General features: G+C 48.7%; 1 protein-coding gene across 1 annotated transcript in view; it reads right to left on the bottom strand.

Moving 5' to 3' along the window:
- Positions 1–22,250, bottom strand: part of LOC140409133 (hepatocyte nuclear factor 1-alpha-like) — a 318,850-nt gene that overhangs the window by 232,378 nt on the left and 64,222 nt on the right. Inside the window, exon 4 of the mRNA XM_072497293.1 lies at positions 466–701. Coding sequence (XP_072353394.1) covers positions 466–701 — 236 coding nt within the window. The remainder of the gene's footprint in view (positions 1–465; positions 702–22,250) is intronic.

A 22,250-nucleotide genomic window follows, 5' to 3' on the forward strand; every position in this document is an offset into this window, starting at 1 on the left:
CACACCGCGGATCGGCACAGACAACAGAAGCTCCCGCCCGCTGATCGGTGGCCCCCGATCAGAACCTTGGCCATCCTGGTGGTGCCATCCTGGTGGTGCCCCCCCCCCCCCCCCCCCCCCCCCCGGAACCATGAGAGAACCACGGCGGCGGGCAGTCGCCTGCGACCGGAGAATCGCGATCACGGGTTTGACGCTCATTCACCACCCCCCGCGCCGAGCACGATTCTGGCGCGGAGAATCCCGCCCTAGATAGTCATTCAAGTGCACAGGGCGACATAGTGACTAAGATGTCAGGATGTTGGCTAAAAATTATGACCTTTAGTCTTTGCCTTTTAACTTGCAGTCAACTCAATCGGAGGTCAAATAAGCCCTGCCTTATTTAAACTGAATCTCCCACGTTGGTTATCTTTAGCACTGTTCCATTGCGCTGTCAAAATCAAAAATAGTGAACAGGTGGAGCCTTACCGTGTAATTTATTGGGTGACAAGGCACTTGGCTGCATGGGCGAGTTATTATGGGGTGTCACGGGGGTTACTGTGTGGGGTTGTTGAGTGCCGTATGCATCCATCGCCAACTTGTGTCGGAACGCCTCTTCCTTCCTTCGGTTCGCAAACCAGTTGTACACCCGCACCTCGGTAACCAGGTTAGAGCCCAGCCCATGGGCCTGGGATGGGGAAACCCCTCGCTGTATGCACTCTGCTCTGCAATAAACAAGGATAATAAACGTGAAAGAGCAGGAGTCCATTTTAAAATCAGTTTGTCTGGAAATATCCAAGGAAAATTTATGCGGGACGGATTCTTTTCACCATTTCCAAATTCGTATTATGAATACCCATCAACAGAAAATTTCTGCTTTGGGTCAAGTAAGTTATTCTTAGCTCTTATCATGACAAGCATTCATTCCTCTTGGTAGGACACCTGACCAAGCCCCAACATTTGTTTGGATACCGGACGAAACCCCAAACAATTCTTTTAAATTTGTAAAGCTGTGAGGAAAGGATACTTCACCCTAGGCGATGACTCGGACCAATAGCTATCTTTTATATTAAAACAAACTTTAACTGAAACATATAATTAACCAGATTAGCATCAAAGAAAAGGGACTGGACTCTCCGATTTCCGGACTAACGGCTGACGCCTGCGTGGGAACAGGAGCGTTTTACAGCAGACAAAATGGCGCAACAGCTGCACCGATTCCGGGACTGTTGGGAGGGCTTGCAGCCGCACCAGGTAAAGCAGCTGGGGAATGGCCAGGCCCTTGGCCGCGCATGCGCATGGCGGTGGCCGTGCAACATGGCGCCGGCCGCACGCAGACCCGGCCTGACAAGGGTTACCCCCAGTAACCCTCTCGCCACCCCCGTCCACCCCCACCAGTCCCCCCAGCCCTCGCCGAAGCCTCCCCGATCAGCGGCACAGCTGCCCCCGACTGTGGCGGCGTTGGACACAGTCTGCAGCCGCCAAGCGGGTTCGGCAAAAAAAAAAAATAGCATAGTGTTCCGCACCGTCGGGAACTCAGCCCATCGGGGGGCGGAGTGTCGGGGAGGGCCTCAGGTAACGTCCGTTTTTGATGGGGCCGAGCATCGCAAAAACAGCACCAGACCCCGATTTCTGCATAAATGTGGATTCTCTGGCTGATTGGTGATCGCAATTTTGGTGTTAGCGATCGGAGAATCCCACCCAAGGTTTTACACTTATCTGTTAAACAATTCTAAGACACATGGGGAAATTTAAACTTGCTATCTATACCTGCTACTGATTCCAATTAAGCAATACAGTTCCAATGCCACTTATAAATAAAGCTGACAAGCAGATTACTTGCTTAGTTGTGGAGACCTTCGAAGAGAGTTCTTTTCAAGTGCAGGTTCGGTACACATCTGCTCCATCTAGCAGCATTTGGCAAAACTGGTGTTCAACCTAAAATCCATCTGTCTTGTCAGACTAAAGCCTATGGTACATCCAACGTACAAACAGACCTGGCTGCTCCCTTTAATTTCATCACCTGTATCCCACTAGGATGTCACATGATCTGCTTAGCTATGACTAAATACAACCTCTCACAAATTATCTACTCTCCAGGGAATCTCCAGCAATCATAACAATATCCCATGAGCCCTTTATCTGTAACCAAGGAAGCAGTCGGAATCAATCATGAACTCACCTTTTAAGACTCCTTAATTACAAATTTAGCAGACATACAGTCTGAATCCCTTAACATAGGTTATTTAACAATAGTTTTGACAAAGAGTCAGCCAGACCCAAAACATTAGCTCCCTTTTTCCTCCACAGATGCTGTCAGACCTACTGAGATTGTCCAGTATTTTCTGTTTTTATTTCTTTAATAATATTATTGCAATAAATATATACTTTAACCCAGGCTTTTAAAAACACTACTGCAACAGATAGAAAATATAATTTCTAACAACTTCAATATTTATCACACCTTTGCGAGGTTAAAAACTAAATAGCAAAGGATTAGAAGCAGTTCACAGAACGTTCACTTGACTGACACCTGGAAACAGGAGTTTATCTTATAAAGAAAGGTTGTACAGACCAATTGGAGTTTAGAAGAATGAAAGGTGATCTTATTGAAAGATACAAGATCCTGAGGAGATTTGACAGGGTGGATGCTGAAAGGACATTTGCCCTTGTGGGAGAGACCAGAACTAGGGGACCCAGTTTAAAAATAGGGGATCTCCCACTTAAGACAGAGATGAGGGAATTTTCTTTCTCTCAGATGTTCATGAATCTTTGGAACTCTCTTACCCAGAAAGCAGTGGGGCAGGGTCATTGAATATTTTTAAGACAAAGGTAAATAGATTCTTGACTAACAAGGAAGTCAAAGGTTATTGAGGGTAGATGGAGTATGGAGTTGAGGCCACAATCAAATCAGCCATGATTTTATTAAGTGGCGGAGTAGGCTTGATGGGCCGAATAGCCTACTCCTGTTCCAAATTTGTATGTTCCCCACCAAATATGTGCTTTTACAAAGCTAGTATCTTCTCAAAAAATAAATTAAATCACATTCTGGCTGGGTTCAGTCAATTGTTGCAATAATTAGTCTTTCTGAAGATAGATCTCAGTGGCACAAGCAACAACAAACTTGCATTTAAACGGCACCTTTAACGTAGCAAAATAACGCAAGGCACTTTCAAACTGATTTGGAGTTTTAAGGGGTGTTGTAAAGGAAGAGAGAAAGGTAGAGGGATAAAGAGGTTTGAGGGAGAGTTCATAGAACATGGAATTTACAGTGCAGAAGGAGGCCATTCAGCCCATCGAGTCTGCACCAGCTCTTGGAAAGAGAACCCTACTTAGGCCCATGCCGCCACCCTATCCCCGTAACCCAGTAACCCTACCTAACCTTTTTTTTTTTTACACGAAGGGCAATTTATCATGGCCACTCCACCAAACCTGCACGTCTTTGGACTGGATAAGGGTCTGAGGTGAGGAGAATTTTCTTCACCCAGAGAGTGGTGAACCTGTGGAATTCACCACCACAGAAAGTAGTTGAGGCCGAAACGTTGTGCAATTTCAAGAAGGAATTAGCCCGAGTGAGGCAGCCAGAGTGGGATTGAAAGTTGGTAATTCGGTGCAGAGTGGGAGGAGTTGCTTTTTCCCTTTTTGTTTTGTATCTGCAGCGATGTGAAGGGAACAGTTTAATAAATTTTCTGAAATACTTTAATTGGTGATAGAAACGTCGGTCAGTGGGGTTAAGTGCTTCACTTGTGAGATGTGGGAGATAGGGAGATACGTGACACTTCCAGCATCTCGGACGACTACATCTGCAGGAATGCATCCAATTGCTGCTCCTCACAGGTCGCATGGATAGGTTGGAGCAGCAGTTTGATGCACTTAGGAGCATTAAGGTGGCGGAAAACGTCATAGACAGGAGTTTTAGTGATGTGGTGACACCCAAGTTGCAGGCAGACAGATGGGTGGCCGCTCGAAAGGGCAGGCAGTCAGTGCAGGAATCCCCTGTTGCTGTCCCCCTCTCTAACAAGTATACCGTTTTGGATACTGTTGGGGGGGGGGGGGGAAGAGAGATGGCCTATCAGGGGAAAACAACAGCTGCCAGAGTAGTTCCAGGGATCAAGGCCTCGATAGCCAATGGCACAGCTGTCAATGGTGGAGCAATTTAAACCGAGGTTGCCCAAGATTGGAGACATGCAAAGAGCTCTGGGCTTGCAGGAAGTTACAGAAATAGGGAAAGACTGAGGCCGCAAAAATATTTCAAAACAACTTTGAGAATTTTCAAATCGAGGTGTTGCCTGACTAGGCCCCAAAATGTAGTTCAGCAAACACGGGATGATGGGCAAACAGGTTTCTCTTTGAGAGTTCGGATGCAAACTGACGAGTTTTGGATGACTTCACGTTTACAAGATAGGAGGTCGGCCAGGACAACACTGAGGTCTATAGTTGGAAAGGATGGCTGAGGTTTTCAACGATAGATGAGGTGAGACAGAGGCAGATGTGGGCCACATAACAAGGTTGGAAATAGACCGTTTTGGTGATGGACAGAATGTGGTTTGAAGCTCAGCTCAGGATCGAATATGATTTGAAGGTTTCAGTCGGTCTGCTTCAGCCTACGACAGCAGTCTGGGGTGGGGCAGCGATTCGTGTGCGGAGCCGTTTGCTAGGGAATGGAGAATTGGTGATGGACAGAATGGTTGGGATTTTCCCGCCATTCCCGTGGGCAGGCTCATCTATTCCCGCCGATGGCGAGCCCCCGCCATGGGTTTCCCGGCGGTGGAGGGTGTGAACAACGGAAAACCCTGTTAATAGCAGCAGAGCCCGAAGATCCTGCCACTGGCCAATGGCAGGTTCCCTCTGTCACCGTAAAACACACCGTGGGTGGGGAGGGGGTGAAAAAACTCACCCAATGGATCTGATTATCCCAATAGTTAATTGGAGCACATTTCTCCTCATTACACCTTGATGACAGAGAGACAGCTTGACAAATCAAAGGCAGTGAAGGGGTCAAGAATGATGCTGGCGAGGTGGAGCATCAGTGGATATGTGGAACCTGATGCCATATCTTCAGGTGATGTCACCAAGGGGCAGTATGTCAATGAGAAATAGGAGGGGCCAAGGGGCACCCCAGTGTTGGAGTGCAAAGAGAACTCATTGGCACTCAATTCTGACACAAACGTTTGGTGGTGGCAGAAGGTTAGCGATAACTGATCAGCCATCTGATGATTTTTATCCACAATGGACTATAACAAGCAAACAATCCACCTTTGTGGTTTAGCACAGGGCTAAATAGCTGGTTTTTAAAGTGGGGTCTTACAATCACTGCCTGTGGTGGCTCCCCCGCTCTTGGCTGCTGCCTCAGAGACCTGTGCGCTCTATCCACCTCTGGGGTCTTGTCCCACACCCCTGCCACCACCTGCCTCGCCAGCATCCTCGTGACATATCTCGTGGCACTCGTGCCTTCCACTTCTTCAGGCAGGCCGACGAATTGCAAATTCTGTCTTCTCGACCTGTTTTCCTGCTCCTCCACCTTTGCTCTCAACATCTTGCAAAGGCCTCCTAAGAGCCTCACCTCCACATCCCAACTCAACCACTTGATCGTTGTGGTCTGACATCACGCTGTCCATCTCTCGGATCTGCGACCCCTGTCCCTCCAGGCACTTTCCAACCCTTTTCATGGAGCCCTTCAGGGGTGCCACAGCTCATTCAATGGTCTTCGAACGATCCTCCTGCACCTCATTCCTCTGCTGATGGAACTCTTCCCTAATGAAGGTCATCAACTGTTCCATCTGGGGCCTTCCAACTTGTACCGGCCCTTCCCAGGTAGCACAGGGCTAAATAGCTGGCTTTTAAAGCAGACCAAGGCAGGCCAGCAGCACGGGTTCAATTCCCGTACCAGCCTCACCGAACAGGCACCGGAATGTGGCGACTAGGGGCTTTTCACAGTAACTTCATTTGAAGCCTACTTGTGACAATAAGCGATTTTCATTTTTCATTTCATTTTCACCTCTGTCTATTTTACACCGCTGATAGGACTTAAAATCCACTCTAAGCATTCCATGAGATCGAATAACATGTGGGTTGTTTAGAAGGTCTTTTTGAAATTGAATATTGCTTGTTTGAAGAGGATTCGCGAGACCATAGTTTGAGGATTAGGAAAAAGAGCAACAACTATGTAAGAACAAATGCTTACATCATAGTTAATGACCGCAGTTGCAAACTGTTTATTATTTTTGTATGACAACAAGGAGCTAGTTAAGCTTAGCATTTACAGTGAAAACATATGTTCTGTTAATAGCTCAAGTCGTTTATCCCATTCCTCTTATTGTATCAAACTCAAGTGCCATGATATCCTTATGAAGGTGGTGTGAAGACATGAAATAGAGCCAGTGACTGAGGTGATCTGCATTATCCAGACATGTTAATAATTTTGCCAGGCTCCCAAGGCCTAAGGAAACAGCATTTCACTTTTTATTGGCTCAAGGGCGGCACGGTGACACAGTAGGGTAGCATGTTGGCACAATGGTTAGCACTGCAGATTCACAGCGCCAGGGTCCCAAGTTCAAGTCCAGCCTTGGGTGACTGTGTCGAGTTTGCACGTTCTCCCCGTGTCTGCGTGGGTTTCCTCCGGTTCCTCCGGTCTCCTCACACGGTCCAAAGATATGCAGGTTAGGTGGATTGGCCAGGATAAATTGTCCCTTAGTGTCCAAAAATGTGCAGGTTGGGTAGGGCTGCGGAGTTAGGGTAGGGGAGTAGGCCAAGATAGGATGCTCTTTCAGAGGGTGGGTGCAGATTGGATGGGCCAAATGGCCTCCTTCTGCACCTTAGGCATTCTATGATTCTATGATATGCAACGATTACCAACACTTCAGCAATGCCCGGGAGCTTCAAGAGTTAAAAATTAATCTCCTGGGCACCGTCCAGGAAATAAAATCATAGGGGCATTAAAAACAATTGTATGCTTTACTTACTTTCTTTTGTTTACTTGGTGCGAAAACAGTGGAAACGGGATAAAGTGCTGTTCGACTGGGTGTGGCGGTTGGAGGTGGGAGGTCATGTGATGAAACTCAAAGGAATACATCCAACCTGTGTTAGTGACTGGAGAATCATATACACATGAGAGGCATCCAGTCTGGGTGACAGATACATGTGCAAACATGAAGGAGGCTTAACAGAGCTTGTAGCATTACCTTCGCAAATGTGCACAGTACGTGACCCCATTATGTGTCACTCTTAGATACAGCTGCTTCAGATTTAGATTACATAATACCATAATACGAAGTCTTACAACACCAGGTTAAAGTCCAACAGGTTTGTTTCAATGTCACTAGCTTTCAGAGCGCTGCTCCTTCCTCAGGTGAATGCAGAGGTCTGTTCCAGAAACACATATATAGACAAATTCAAAGATGCCAAACAATGCTAGGAATGCATCTTTGAATTTGTCTATATATGTGTTTCTGGAACAGACCTCTGCATTCACCTGAGGAAGGAGCAGCGCTCCGAAAGCTAGTGACATCGAAACAAACCTGTTGGACTTTAACCTGGTGTTGTAAGACTTCGTACTGTGCTCACCCCAGTCCAACGCCGGCATCTCCACATCATAATACCATAAGGCATAGGTGCAGAATTAGGCCACCCACGTCTATCATGTCTACTCTGCTATTCAATCACGGCTGATATGTTTCTCATCCCCATTCTCCTGCCTTCTCCCCATAACCCCTAATCCCCTTACATGTAACAGCAAGCTGTGCGACAAGAGGCAATTCTCTGTTCTCTTCTGAGTGCACTGCGTAACTATAATCAGAGAGCTTGGGCGTCATTCTCCGACCCCCTGCCGGGTCGGAGAATGGCCGTTGGCCGCCGTGAATCCCGCCCCCGCCGAAGTCTCCGGTACCGGAGATTGGGCAGGGGCGGGAATTGGGCCGCGCCGGTTAGCGGGACCCCCCGCTGGATTCTGCGGCCCGGATGGGCCGAAGTCCCGCCCAGGAATTGCCTGCCCTGCCGACGTAAATCAAACCTGGTATTTACCGGCGGGACCAGGCGGCGTGGGCGGGCTCCGGGGTCCTAGGGGGGGGGGGGGGGGCGCGGGGCGATCTGACCCTGGGAGGTGCCCCCACGGTGGCCTGGCCCGCGATCGGGGCCCACCGATCCGCGGGCGGGCCTGTGCCGTGGGGGCACTCTTTCCCTTCCGCCTCCGCTACGGCCTCCACCATGGCGGAGGCGGAAGAGACTCTCCCCACTGCGCATGCGCGGGAAACTGACAGCGGCCGCTGACGCTCCCGCGCATGCGCCGCATTTCCGCGCCAGCTGGCGATTGGCAACAAACGCCATTTCCGCCAGCTGGCGGGGCGGAAATCCCTCCGGCGTCGGCCTAGCCCCTCAATGTTGGGGCTAGGCCGCCAAAGATGCGGAGCATTCCGCACCTTTGGGCCGGCGCGATGCCCGTCTGATTGGCGCCGTCTTTGGCGTCAGTCGGCGGACATCCCGCCGTTGGGGGAGAATTTCGCCCCAGGTTCTCGTGTTCCGTTATGTCTCTAGCTCTCACCGTGCACCAAGAATGTCTAAAATTGTACCTGATGGAAGCTAATTGTTGGCAATTGTAAATGGTAACAATTCCATGGCCTGGCGAGCGAGTAGCTAGGGTAAATTTGGCTGATACGGACCGCCCCGCCGATCGCGGGAGAATCCCGCCCCTTAGATATTTCCGCAGAGGGTTATTCAATGCAGAACTTTGACATGGGAATGCCAACATTGCTTTTCTTGTTTCGAATACTTTTCTTTGTTGTCGAAATACTGAAAATGGGATGGTTGGATGGTCACATGATGCAACCTCTCGGGAGGCATGCATCCGGAGATAGATCCCAGATCCCCATTTCATTTGTTGCCTGATGAATCTCCATCCTCACTCTGCTTCGGCACGTTGGCAATCTAGAATTGTATCACTGGGCGTATTGGCCAGCCATCCATTCAAGCTCACTCAGTGTGGTGTTTTCCAATGGCTTGCGACCGACCAAAATGGAGAAGGTTTATCCAGGGAAGCACCAAACACATACAAGAGACTTTGTCGGGAAGAAACAGAGGCGAAGTCGAGGCATCAGAGAGAGTGCAGCAACTTCCCGACAACTCACCTCGCCGAACCTTCAAGCACCACCTGCCCTGCATGTGGTCCCCTTATGCAAGGAGAAATATACTGCCATTGGAGGCAGTCCAGAGAAGGTTCACTAGGTTGATCCTGGATTTGGAGGGATTTTCTTTTGAGAGGTTGTGTAGGTTGGGCCTGTACACATTGGAGTTTAAAAGAATGAAAGGCCACTTTATTGAGACATACAAGATTCTCAGGAGGCTTGACAGAGCGGTAGCACAGTGGTTAGCACTGCTGCCTCACCGGGTTCCCCAGAGACCTAGGTTCAATTCCAGCCTTGGGTGACTGTCTGTGGCATTGCACATCCCCCCATGTCTGTGTGGGTTTCCTCCGGGTGCACCAGTTTCATTCAAGTCCAAAACGGTGCAGGTTAGGTGGCTTGGCCATCCAAAATTGCCTCTTCGTGTCCATGGATGTTCAGGTTAGGTGGGGTTATGGGGTTACAGGGATAGGGTGGGGGAGTGGGCCTAGGTAGGGTGCCCTTTCAGAAGGTCGTGCCAACTCGATGGGCTTCTTCTGCACTGTAGGAATTCTATGGTTCTATGCTGAGAGGTTGTTTCCCCTTGTGGGAGAGTCTCAGACCAGAGGGCATAATCTCAGAGTAAGAGGTCGCCCATTTAAGGCCGAGATGTGGAGGAATTTCTTCCTCAGAAGGGGGTGAATCTGTGGAATTCTTTACCACAGACAGCTATCGAAGCTGGGTTGTTAAGTATGTTCAAGGCTGAGATAGACAGATTTTTAATCAGTAAGGGAATCTAGGGTATGTGGATAAGGTGGGAAAATGGAGTTGAGGATTATCACTACAATCAGTTATGATGCCTTTAATATCAGAGCAGACTCGATGGGTTAAATTTCCTACCGCTGCTCCAATGCCTTATGATCTTATGTGGCAGAGTCTACAGATCACGCAGTGGGCTTATCAATCATTTCACAAACCATTGAACCAGAGTGGAAACAAATCTTCTTTGATCTTTATGGCCTGCCTAAGAAGAAGGAAGATTTCCAACTAAATGGCAATTAGGAACTCGTATGATGACTGATCTATCTCCTCATTTCCTGATCTGAGGTTGTTAAAACCAATGGCAGCCGATTCCAAATGCTACCAGTGCCTAAACAAGTGATGAGAGCACACTCCTCCGCTGCTAACACAACGTTATTACAATTATGCAGCTCTCCGTTGAGTCATTTCCCTGTCTGGTTGATGCCCTCCAAAAGTGAAAAAATAAACCTTTTTATCAGGAGCTTCCATCTCATTGAGGAGGCTTCAGGCCAATCTACATCCAACAACCTGCACCGAAAACTCTGCTCACAGTTTGACAGCTGTAACACATTCTCCCACAGCAACTGAGATAATCCATTAACATTGGGAGATAGAAATAAGTAACCTTTTTTCGAAAGTTGTTGTTTGCTTTAGAATGCTATGTATTCTAAAGCAATCAACAACTTTCTGAAAAAAAGTTATTTATTTCTATCTCACAATGTTAACGGATACTTCAGGATCCAGATCCACAACTTTGCCAAAGACTAATCAGTTCTTCCCAGCACCATACCCTATCTGTGTACCAACTTTTGCTGAAATCCATCCATTAGTGTTTGAAATATATTGTTTACAAAGGGAATAACAGGAACAAAAGCATTACCTTCGCCCAACTTCAGTGGAGATCATTAGCCAACTCGGCACTGAATAGAGATTGCATCAGTTTCCTTTCTGATCTGATAGGTTAAAAGTAGGGCATTGTATTTACCCAGTGAGTCAGCAAAGGAGCTATAATTAAGGTTACCTTTCCAGGCAGTGTTCTTTCAGACAGGCTGACTCGGTGACTTATCCGAGGTAAACACAGCAATCACCCCAGTGCTCGCTGACCTACATTGATTTACGGTTCACCAACATCTCCAATTTAAGGAATCACATCCTTGTTTCCAAATCCTTCCGTGGTCGTACCCACATCTGAAACTTCCTCCAGCCCTACAACTCTCCTAGAACACTATGGGGGAAAGGCCATTGGCAAACCCAAGGATTATCCCACGCTCGATGGAACTGATACAGGCAGAATGTAAACTTTGTGCTTCCTGTTCACCCCCTCAACTGGGGCATGCAGGCCAGTGTTAAACATGATGTTGAGTGGTTACCAGCTCAGCAGGGGATCTAGCAGGAATTAAAGTCAGTCTGTATTTCCTAAGGAAACATGGATGTCTTAAAGGTATATTTTGTTTGCTTCAGATGTTGCACGTGCTTCAGAAAGACTTTTTGAGCAGGAAAAAGCTGGAGCAGTATAGTCACAGGCCAGAGAGAAGGTTCCCAGGCTCTCAAATGCAGCACTGAGGCCTTAGAGTATAAGGTAGAAAGGAAAAAATAGCTCATCTTTCCATCAGGGACCAGGAGGTCTTACAAATACACACTATGAAAGTCAGGTACAGCCCCCCCAAAACTGGGGGCAGTGCTGGAAAAAGTTCAATGACCTCACTCAAGTGATTGTGGTCAGCGAATGCATCTCCCACCCACCGCAACACCAGCCACACACAGTGCTCGATGCTCCACGTTCACGTCACTCGCCCATCAACAATCTCTCGCAGTCACAACTCATTCATATGCTCCGCTTCACACTCACATACTCACCATGGATGTAAGCCTCACACCTTCACCTCAGGGCTTCCACACACTTAAAAATTTTCAGCAACAACAGATACTCCATCTAAACACGTAACAACACACTTACTCAGACTCAATATCTCTTGCAGAACATGGTGGCCCATAATAGGTGGAAGCAGCAAAGAACCAGCAAGGGATACACACAACTACATATCCCTAGCTCCTTGGAGGAGACATCACTGAGGCCATAATAAATGGGGAAGCCATCCAGATGCTCAGTTCGGGTTCCACCAGGGTGTCTCAACTCCAGACTTCATTGCAGCTTTCTTCTAAAGATGGGCCAAGGAGCTGAATTCCAGAGGTCAAGGGAGAGTGACTGCCCTTCATATCAAGGCAACATTTGATTGAGTGCGGCAAGGTTTGATTGAGGAACCTTGGAAAATAAAAGTCATTTGGAATCAGGGAGAAAAAACTCTCCACTGGTTGGAATCATAAATAGCACAAAGGCTCAGCCAAGGGTTTTGCTATGGGTTCATTAGGACCAACAATCTTCAGTTGCTTCTTTAATAATCTTCCTTCCACCATAAGGTCAGAAGTGGGCATGTTCATTGACTGCACAATGGGCAGTGCCATTCGGAACTCCTCAGGCACTGAAGCAGTCCGTGCGAGAGGCAGCGAGACCTGAATAATATTCAGGCTTGGGCTGATGAGCGACATTTGCCCCATACAAGTACTAGGCAATGACCATCTCCAACGTGAGAGAATCTAACCATCGTCTTCTGATGCTCAATGGCATTACCACCTCTGAATCTCCCAACATCAATATTCTAAAGGGTATCATTGACCAGAAACTTAAACTGGGCCAGCCACATAAATAAATTTGTGTATAATGGCCGGGATTCTCCGGAAATGGGGCTATGTCCCCATGCCCGCCGGAAAATAGGCGCGAATCACTCCAGCCTTTTTTTCAAAAAGTCCAAAGTGATGCTCTGATTTCAAGAGGGAAAGCAGGGACCCGGCGTGCGCCCCGCAGCTCCCGCTGACGATGCGGGGCCCTGCACTTCCGGCCACGGGTCTGCGCATGCATGCAGCGGCTGTCCGCGGGTCTGCGCATGCATGCAGCGGCTGTCCGCGGGTCTGCGCATGCATGCAGCGGCTGTCCGCGGGTCTGCGCATGCATACAGCGGCTGTCCGCGGGTCTGCGCATGCGAGTGGCGGCGTTTTCACGCCGGCCCCCGCGCAACATGACGGAGCCACACAACGGGCCGGCGCGGAAGGAGATCGCACCCCCCCCCCCATCGGATCATGCACGCACGTCGATTGGTAGCCCCCGATCCCCGGAGTCTGATTCCCCCCCCGGAGTCTGATACCCACCAGGACGGCCAGCGTGGCCGCGAGTCCGAGCACCAGCCGGGTGGAATCAGGTTGGAACCACGCCGGCGGAACTCGGTGGGCAATCGGCCGGTCGACCGCGGTGAATCGCCAGGGGGGGCCTCTTCCAATGGCCCCCGACCGCGCGCGCACGACTGGCGGTGATCCTCCGGTCTGCGGAGAATCGAGTCCCGGCGTCGGACCCGATCACGGTCTGAGGCCCCATTCTCCGCCCCGCGGCGAGCGCGGTTTTTGCGTGGGGACTCGGAGAATCCCGGCCAAGGGCCGAAATTCTCCGGAAACGGCGCGATGTCCGCCGACTGGCGCCCAAAACGGCGCAAATTAGTCGGGCATCGCGCCGCCCCAAAGGTGCAGAATGCTCCGCATCTTTGGGGGCCGAACCCCAACATTAAGGGGCTAGGCTGGCGCCGAACGAATTTCCGCCCCGCCAGCTGGCGGAAAAGGCCTTTGGTGCCCCGCCAGCTGGCGTGGAAATGACATCTCCGGGCGGCGCATGCGCGGGAGCGTAGCGGCCGCTGACGGCATTCCCGCGTAATCGCAGTGGAGAGAGTCTCTTCCGCCTCCCCCATGGTGGAGACCGTGGCGAAGGCGGAAGGGAAAGAGTGCCCCCACAGCACAGTCCCTCCCGCGGATCGGTAGGCCCCGATCGCGGGCCAGGCCACCTTGGGGGCACCCCCCGGGGCCAGATCGCCCCGCGCCTCCCCCAGGACCCTGGAGCCCGCCCATGCCACCTTGTCCCGCCGGTAAGGTAGGTGGTTTAATCTACGCCAGCGGGACAGGCATTTTAGCGGCGGGACTTCGGCCCATCCGGGCCGGAGAATCGCGGGGAGGGGGCCCGCCAACCGGCGCGGCGCGATTCCCGCCCCCGCCGAATATCCGGTGCCGGAGAATTCGGCAACCGGCGGGGGCGGGATTCACGCCAGCCCCCGGCGATTCTCCGACCCGGCGGGGGGTCGGAGAATCTCGTCCCAGATGTCAGAGGCTGGGCCAAATAACTAATTTCCTGACTCCCCAAAACCTGCCCACCATATTTTCTTTTTATTTCTTCTTTCATGAGATGTGGGTGTTGCTGGCCAGGCCAGCACTCACTGTCCATCATTAATTGTCTTTCGGATGCTGGTACTGAGCTGACTTCTTGAACCGCTGCAGTCCATGTAGAGTTTGTACACGCACAGTGCTGTTCCAGGATTTTGACCCAGTGACAGTGAAGGAACGGCGCTACATTTCCAAGTCAGCTTGATGAGTGGCTTCGAGGGGAGCTTGTAGGTGGTGATGTTCCTCGTTGGTGGTGATGTTGCTATGTGTCTGCTACCCTTCTAGGCGGTAGAGATTTGGAAGATGCTGTAGAAGGAGCCATGGGTAGTTACTGCAGTTCATCTTGTACACACTGCTGTCACTGTGTGTCTGTGTTGGAGGGAGTAAGCATTTAAGGTGGTGGGTGGCAGAATGCTTTGTCCTGGATAGTGTCGAGCTTCTTGAATGTTGTTGGGGCTGCACTCATCCAGGCAAGTGGAGAGTATTCCACTACACTCCTGACTTGTGCCTTGGAGATGGTGGACTGGCTTTATGGAGAGAGGAGATGAGTTATTCACCACAGAATACTCAGTCTCTGTCCTGCTCTTGTAGGCACAGCATTTATATAGCTCGTCCAGTTCAGTTTCTGGTTAATGGATATTGATCGTAGAGAATTCAGCGATGGCAATGCCATTGAATGTCAAGGGACAGTGATTCGATTCTCTCTTACTGGAGATGATCATTGCCTGGCACTTGTGTGGTGCCAATGTAACTTATCAGCCTAAGCCTGAATGTTGTCCAGGTCTTGCTGCATTTGGACAAGGACTGCTTCATTATCTGAAGTGTTGCAAATGGTGCTGGATGTTGTGCAGTCATCTGTGAACATCCCCACTTTTGACTTTACAATGGAGGGAAGATCATTGATGAAGCAGCTGAAGATGGTTGCGCCTAGGGCACTACCCTGAGGAACTCCTGCAGTGATGTCCTGGAGCGAGGTGATTAACCTCCAACAAACACTTCCTTTGTGCCAGGCACAACCAGGAGAGAGATTTTCTCCTGATTCCCATTGACTCTATTTTTGCCAGGGCTATTTGAAGTCACACTCGGTTAAATGCTGCCTCGATGTCAAGGGCAGTCACTCTCACATCATCTCTTGTATAGCCCCATGACTGAAAACAAGTGGTGTTTCTCGGAGACAGCACGGTAGCACAAATGGATAGCACTGTGGCTTCACAGCGCCAGGGTCCCAGGTTCGATTTCCCCACTGGGTCACTGTCTGTGCGGAGTCTGCACGTTCACCCCTCTGCGTGGGTTTCCTCCGGGTGCTCCAGTTTCCTCCCACAGTCCAAAGCCGTGCAGGTTAGGTGGATTGGCCATGCTAAATTGCCCTTAGTGATCAAAAAGGGTAGGAGGGGTTATTGGGTTACGGGGATAGGGGGGAAGTGAGGGCTTAAGTGGGTCGGTGCAGACTCGATGGGCCGTATGGCCTCCTTTTGCACTGTATGTTCTATGTTCATACCCACACCATTCATTCCAAAGATGTTGTACCCTTTACTTCTGAAACAACATCTGCCAACTCCTCCAACAACACTTTCATCATCATAAAGGTAATTAAAAGCACCTCATGCCTTTAAACAAAGCTGGTGAGGCAGTTGCTCATTGTGCTCTTCTGTGCATGTTTAAGAGAGGGTGTTATCAGGAGCAGTGAGCGTGAAAATGACAAGTTGTACATCAAACCGGTATTAAAAGCTGACTGACGTCACAATCTGCCCACTCTGTGTTCTTGTCAGATGGCCTGATTTATATTACAAGAACACTTGTAGCTAAAGCTATGAATGATTTATTAACACTAACTGTGGGTCAAATATATACAAAACAACAGATGTATAACAATATTGACATGCACAAGCAACCTCTCTCCCAGCTCCCTAGTCAGTCTGAGGTCACCCGACTCTTAAAATTCACTTATATACTAATGAGACACCTAGTGGTCAGTCGGTGAATTACAACACAACCATTATATCACTACATCTGTGTGCTTCTGCCACATCCATAGGGTGGATGTGCTATTGCCCTTCAGAACATGGCAAACAGTGCAAACCACACCGCTCTCCATCAAGGCTGGAGACCTCTGCCATTTTTTTGTCTCCTGTCTCCCGTACCACAGTAACCAGTGGTTGCAGAGCTGAACTTCACAGCCTGTGCTGTTCCAACTCTGGGCCCCCCAAGCGTTCCCTGCTCCCATGCCCAAGTTTCTGCCCCACCCTGCCGCCATGTCTTCAACTTTCAGGAATTCCCAGCGACTCTCTCTCTTCCTTTTCGCTAAATCCTGTCTATTTGACAAAGCTTTTCATCACATCTCCCGTGCCTCCTCCTTTGACTCAGAGTCTGAAATACACATGTGAAGCATGTTGGGGCATGTCGATATCTACTTGCCGATATCCTGGAACAACCTTCCTAACAGCATTGTGGGTGTACCTACACCACATGGACTGCAGTGGTTCAAGAAGGCAACTCACCCCACCTACCTGTATAACTACCTATATAAATACAAGTTGTTGATCATTGTGTCATGTCAACTGTCTTTCAGTTCATTATTCATTATCTTTCAATTGCAGAAGTAATAAGAGTCCAAGCAGAGGGGCGTTTCAAATGTCTGCAACAATATTCAGCGCATAAAAATGATGAATTATGTTACAGAGCGCAGTATGTTCAGCATTATCCACATCAACGATGATCAGCTTTCCTGCATGATGTTTTGGAACACGATCCCATTTTCTTTTATAATGGCCACCCAGTAAATATGAAACCAGGTAGTTAGGTTGGATTTGAGACAAAGCAGGAGCCTGGTCGAAACGTGCTCTCTTTCGACATGTGGAAATGTGTAAATGCACCGTGCCATCTGGTTTGGTTAGGATCAGCTCACATTTTTCTATTGCTGTCACGTCCAACCTCCAGATGTATGAGAGGAAAAGCCACCCAGGGTGGCAAAACATTATCCACATTCTCTAAACAGTAAGTGCTCGCAATACCAACTGACAGAGAAGCAGGTTGGAATGAGATTCCCTTGCCTGCCATTTTAATGTTTTTTTAAAATGAGTCGATGCCTCCACTAAAGTCGCGCACTGAGGAACGCCACATGAAGACACCATGCAATCGTCTGCTATTATAATAGGCAGTTATCGCAAGGTTTTAGTCCTTTCTTCCACCTTTTCGCTCTGCCGCTGGGAAAATTTGACATTAGGTCATTAAGCCCCTCAGGCCAGTTTAATCATGGCTGATTTGTAGCTTAACTCCACCTACCCTTGCTTAACAAAGATCTATCAAACAGCGTTCTGAAATATTCAAGTTGAGAGCCCGCGGCCAGGACAGCCTTCAGGAGGAGAGAGTTCCACATTTTCACTCGTCCTTTGTGCTCCTCGACATCGCTGCTGAGTGGCCGCTCATCTCAACAAAGTAGCTTTCCTCACGGGTGAGTCTAAGCAAGAGTGTGAGAGACATCACAGCTGAGCTTGACCCTGATGTGCACTATGCAGCACTCAAGAATGGGGGGGCAGTGGGATTGTCACTGGACTCACAATCCAGAGAGCCAGGGTAATGCTCTGGGGACCTGGGTTCAAATCCCACCACGGCAGATGGTGAAATTTGAATTCAATAAAAATCTGTCATTAAAAAACCCATCTGGTTCACTAGGAAGCCAGCGACCGTAACACAATTTTAAAAAAGGAACCCTGGATGGAATTGCTCCCTATTCCCTCATTCCCTCGATAGTGTTTAAATTATCCCCGAATGCTGCAACACAGATACATGGAGAGCTCTTTGTCTTGGGCACCTGAGCCAGCTGCTCCTATTAGGCATAATGTCCATATTGCCCCTCAAAGTTTGATGTGCTTTTAAGTTTATTTTTTGTAATATGAAAGGCCACAGAGTTCCTAAACTTATCAGCAGTGTTCCTCGTGTCAAAACTGAAGTAGAGGAGGGCAAATCACTTCATTAAAAACCCAGCTCTTTTCTGGAACTGACCATTTCTGATTAGCTCAAGTTTTTAATTGGCTGCAGAGCCATCTAAATTGTGAATGGTCTGGATGGGGAAATGAGGAAACCACATCAGAAGCCATGACAGCATTGACCATCCCCTCCATTGAAAGTCATCTCTAAATTAGATACCGATTACAGCAACAATTCAGAAAGATTCAATATGCTCTTCTCTCCCTGACTCATGTCTGTTTTGCCTCCTCTCCTATAGACATTTTGACTTTGCGTGACACTAAAAAACAGATGGGAGTGAGTCAGCAAACTGAACTTTCTGTGATATGTCTAATGACAAATGATGGAAATCACGAAGAGATTAGGAGGAGGTACCTTTTTTGTGAAGCTAGGGTGAAGCAAAGCAAATGAACCAGCACCCTGTGGCAATTTGCAATTCATGGTTGTGACTCTTAGTCATTACATATTGCTGATGATTTGCACGTGAATACCAGCATGCGTCGTTCACACATTGTTATTTTTACAGCAAGCTTTGGGCCGTTCTCTTTTTTTTTAATGTTTAAAACTCCCCGGAATCTCCATGTAAAATGTAGCAATCATAAAGGGACAGATCTTGACAATTGTGCAATTGCGAGTCACAGTGGAATTAAAAACCAGGGGAGATAAATCCTGCGACTAACTGGCTACCAGCCATTTTATACTTTTGCTCAGAGTAACGCTTTGGCCCAGAAATGTTCTCACGTGGCTTGAGAACTGCAGGGGAGAGAGGTGCAGTACACAAAAGGTTAAAAGAGAATTGCTGAACGGAGTTCCACCCGAATCAAAATGCACTTTGAAAATATGCTTGACCTGGTTTTCACTCAGCATTGAATGGTGCTCTCATCCAGCTGTGCTATTTGATAGACTGATGGCTCAGAAATCAAGGTTGCTACAAATGCGATTTGCAGAAAATTGTCAATTCCCTCAGCATCCTTTTTCATGTCTGTCCGCTTTAGTGCGCTGGATAATCATATATATATAGAAACATCGAAAATAGAAGCAATAAGAGGCCATTCGGCCCCTCGAGCCTGCTCTGCCATTCATTATGATCATGGTTGATCATCAAGTTCAATACCCTGATCCTGCCTTCCCTCCATATCCCTTGGTCCCTTTAGCCCCAAGAGCTATATCTAACTCCTCCTTGAAATCACACAATGTTTTGGCCTCAACTACTTTCTGTGGTAATGAATTCCACAGTTTCACCACTCTCTGGGTGAAGAAATTTCTCCTCACCTCACTCCTAAAAGGTTTACCCCTTATCCTCAAACTATGACCCCAAGTTCTGAACTCCCCCACCATCGGGAACATTCTTTCTGAATCTACCCTGTCCAATCCTGTTAGAATTTTGTAAATTTCGATGAGATCCCTTCTCACTCTTCTGAACTCCAATAAATATAATCCTAACGACTCAATCTCTCCTCATACGTCAGACCCGCCATCCCAGGAATCAGCCTGGTAAACCTTTGCTGCACTTCCTCCATAGCAAGAACATCCTTCCTCAGATGAGGACACCAAAACTGCACACAATACTTTAGTTGTGGCCTCATCAACGCCCTATACAATTGCAGGAAAACATCCCTATTTCTATACTCAAATTCTCTCGCCATGAAGGCCAACATACCACTTGCCTTCTTTGCTGCCTGCTGTACCTGTGTGCTTACTTTCAGCGACTGATGCAAGAGGACACCAAGGTCTCATTGAGTAACGATCGCTCTCAATTTATACCAATTCAAATAATAATCTGCCTTCCTATTTTTGCTGCCAACGTGGATAACCTCACACATGTCCGCATTATACTGCATCTGCCATGCATATATCCACAGGGGCTGGTATAGCACTGGGCTAAATCGCTGGCTTTGAAAGCAGACCCAGGCAGGCCAGCAGCACGGTTCAATTCCCGACCAGCCTCCCCGAACAGGCACCGGAATGGTGGCGACGAGGGGCTTTTCACAGTAACTTCATTTGAAGCTTACTTGTGACAATAAGCGATTTTCATTTTTTTTTTCACTCAGCCTGTCCAAATCCCGCTGAAGCATCTCTGCATCCTCCTCACAGTTCACCCTCCCAGCCAACTTTGTATCATCTGCAAATTTGGAGATACTACATTTAGTTCCCTCATCCAAATCATTAATATATAATTTGAACAGTTGGGGTTCTAGCCCAGTTCCCTGCAGTACCCCACTAATCACTGCCTGCCAATCGGAAAAAGACCCATTTATTCCAACTCTTTGCTTCCTGTTTACTAACCAGCTTTCCATCCATCTCAAGACACTACCTGCAATCCCATGCGCTTTAACTTTACATAGTAATCTGCTATGTGAGATCTTGTTGAAAGCCTTCTGAAGTCTAAATAAACCACATCCACCAGTTCTGCCTGGTCAACTCTACTAGTTACATCTTCAAAGAATTCCAGTAGATTTGTCAAGCAGGATTTCCCTTTCATAAATCCATGCTGACTTTGTCTGATTATACCACTGCTTTCCAAATGCTGTGCTATGAAATCCTTGATAATGGACTCTAGCAACTTCTCTACACCAACGTTAAGTTCACTAGTCTATATCGTTCCCTGTTTTCTCTCTACCTCCTTTTTTGAATCGTGGGGTTATATTAGCTACCCTCCAATCTGTATAACATGAGCTTAGACACAGGGGTTCATGTAATGCCATGAAACAGCTCAGTCTACTCAAAAATGACTGAATCTGTTCCCTGCCAGTGGTTTACGGAATTGTGGTTCTGCTACGATATAGCGCAGGCAAGTAAACTATAGAAACTATAGAGAGGGAGCAGCAGGAAGGGGGGGGGGATGGGTAAGTGAGCATCACCCAAAAACAAGGGGGTGGAATTTAATGCCCTCCTCCGTGGTGAATTTGGGGGCCGAGATGGCATTATCATAGAATTTACAGTGCAGAAGGAGGGCATTCGGCCCATTGAGTCAGCACCGGCTCTTTGAAAGAGCACCCTACCCAAGCCCACACCTCCACCCTATCCCCATAACCCAGTAACCCCACCCAACACTAAGGGCAATTTTGGACACTACGCATGGCCAATCCACCTAAACTGCACATCTTTGACCTGTGGGAGGAAACCGGAGCACCCGGAGGAAACCCACGCACACACGGGGAGAACGTGCAGACTCCGCACAGACAGTGACCCAAGCCGGGAATCGAACCTGGGACCCTGGAGCTGTGAAGCAATTGTGCTATCCACAATGCTACCGTGCTGCCCCAATCGGGCAGGATGATGTGGGGTGGGGATCCCGCCAACTTCCCACCTCCATCCCAAATCCATAGCAGGAAGGCCCGTAGGCAGCCTTCAATTGAGGTCCTTAAGCGGGTGAATAATGCCCATTTAGGGGCCTCAGTCCACCGCTGCTGGAATTAAACCGGCAGCAGAAAGGCCTGTTGCCAAGTGGACCACACAGGCAAACATGTGCAGATTGCTCTGTGTTCTCCAGGGTCAGGAGGGGGAGAGGTGCTGTGGTGAAGGTATTGCTGTAACAATTCACCATGTGCATAGCTGTATTACGCTGTTGCCCATGTGGGCTCCACCTATGGACCATTGTAAGATATTACCTATGATGTAGCATGTTGGGGCCTGTATGGGCTCTGCCCCTGGCTCCACCCCTTATATAGGTATAAAGAGCAGTCGCCCTGTAGGCGGCCCCCACTAACAGATCAGTCGCAGGCAGGCACTGTTCTAGTTGATTAAAGCCACAGTTTACTTCTACTCCTGGTTTCGTGTGAATTGATGGTCGCATCAGATGCCCTTGTTCAAAGATACTCAGTGCCTAATTGAAGGACCAGGCATCAGGAAGGGGGAGGCCAGCTGGAGGTTACTCCCCTGACCTTGTTGCTGAACCCCTGTTGCCTCCATCTCTTTCCCTGCGACTCCCACATCTGTGATACCCACCGTCTTCACTTACCTCTAGTCTGGGTCACTCTGAATCCTCGGCCTGTAGTTTGAGTATTTTACGCAGGTCTCTGATTGGCTGGCATCTCTCGCTGGGTGGGTCTTTCTACCCTCGGATCCTTGATCCTGGGAAAGGCTCTCCCATAGCCTGTTAATTGTGTGATCGGCTCAGGATGTGGCATGCCTTCCCCAGACGAGGTAACGTGAGCT

The sequence above is a fragment of the Scyliorhinus torazame genome, chromosome 1, assembly GCF_047496885.1.
Source record: "Scyliorhinus torazame isolate Kashiwa2021f chromosome 1, sScyTor2.1, whole genome shotgun sequence".
NCBI classification, from domain to species: domain Eukaryota; kingdom Metazoa; phylum Chordata; class Chondrichthyes; order Carcharhiniformes; family Scyliorhinidae; genus Scyliorhinus; species Scyliorhinus torazame.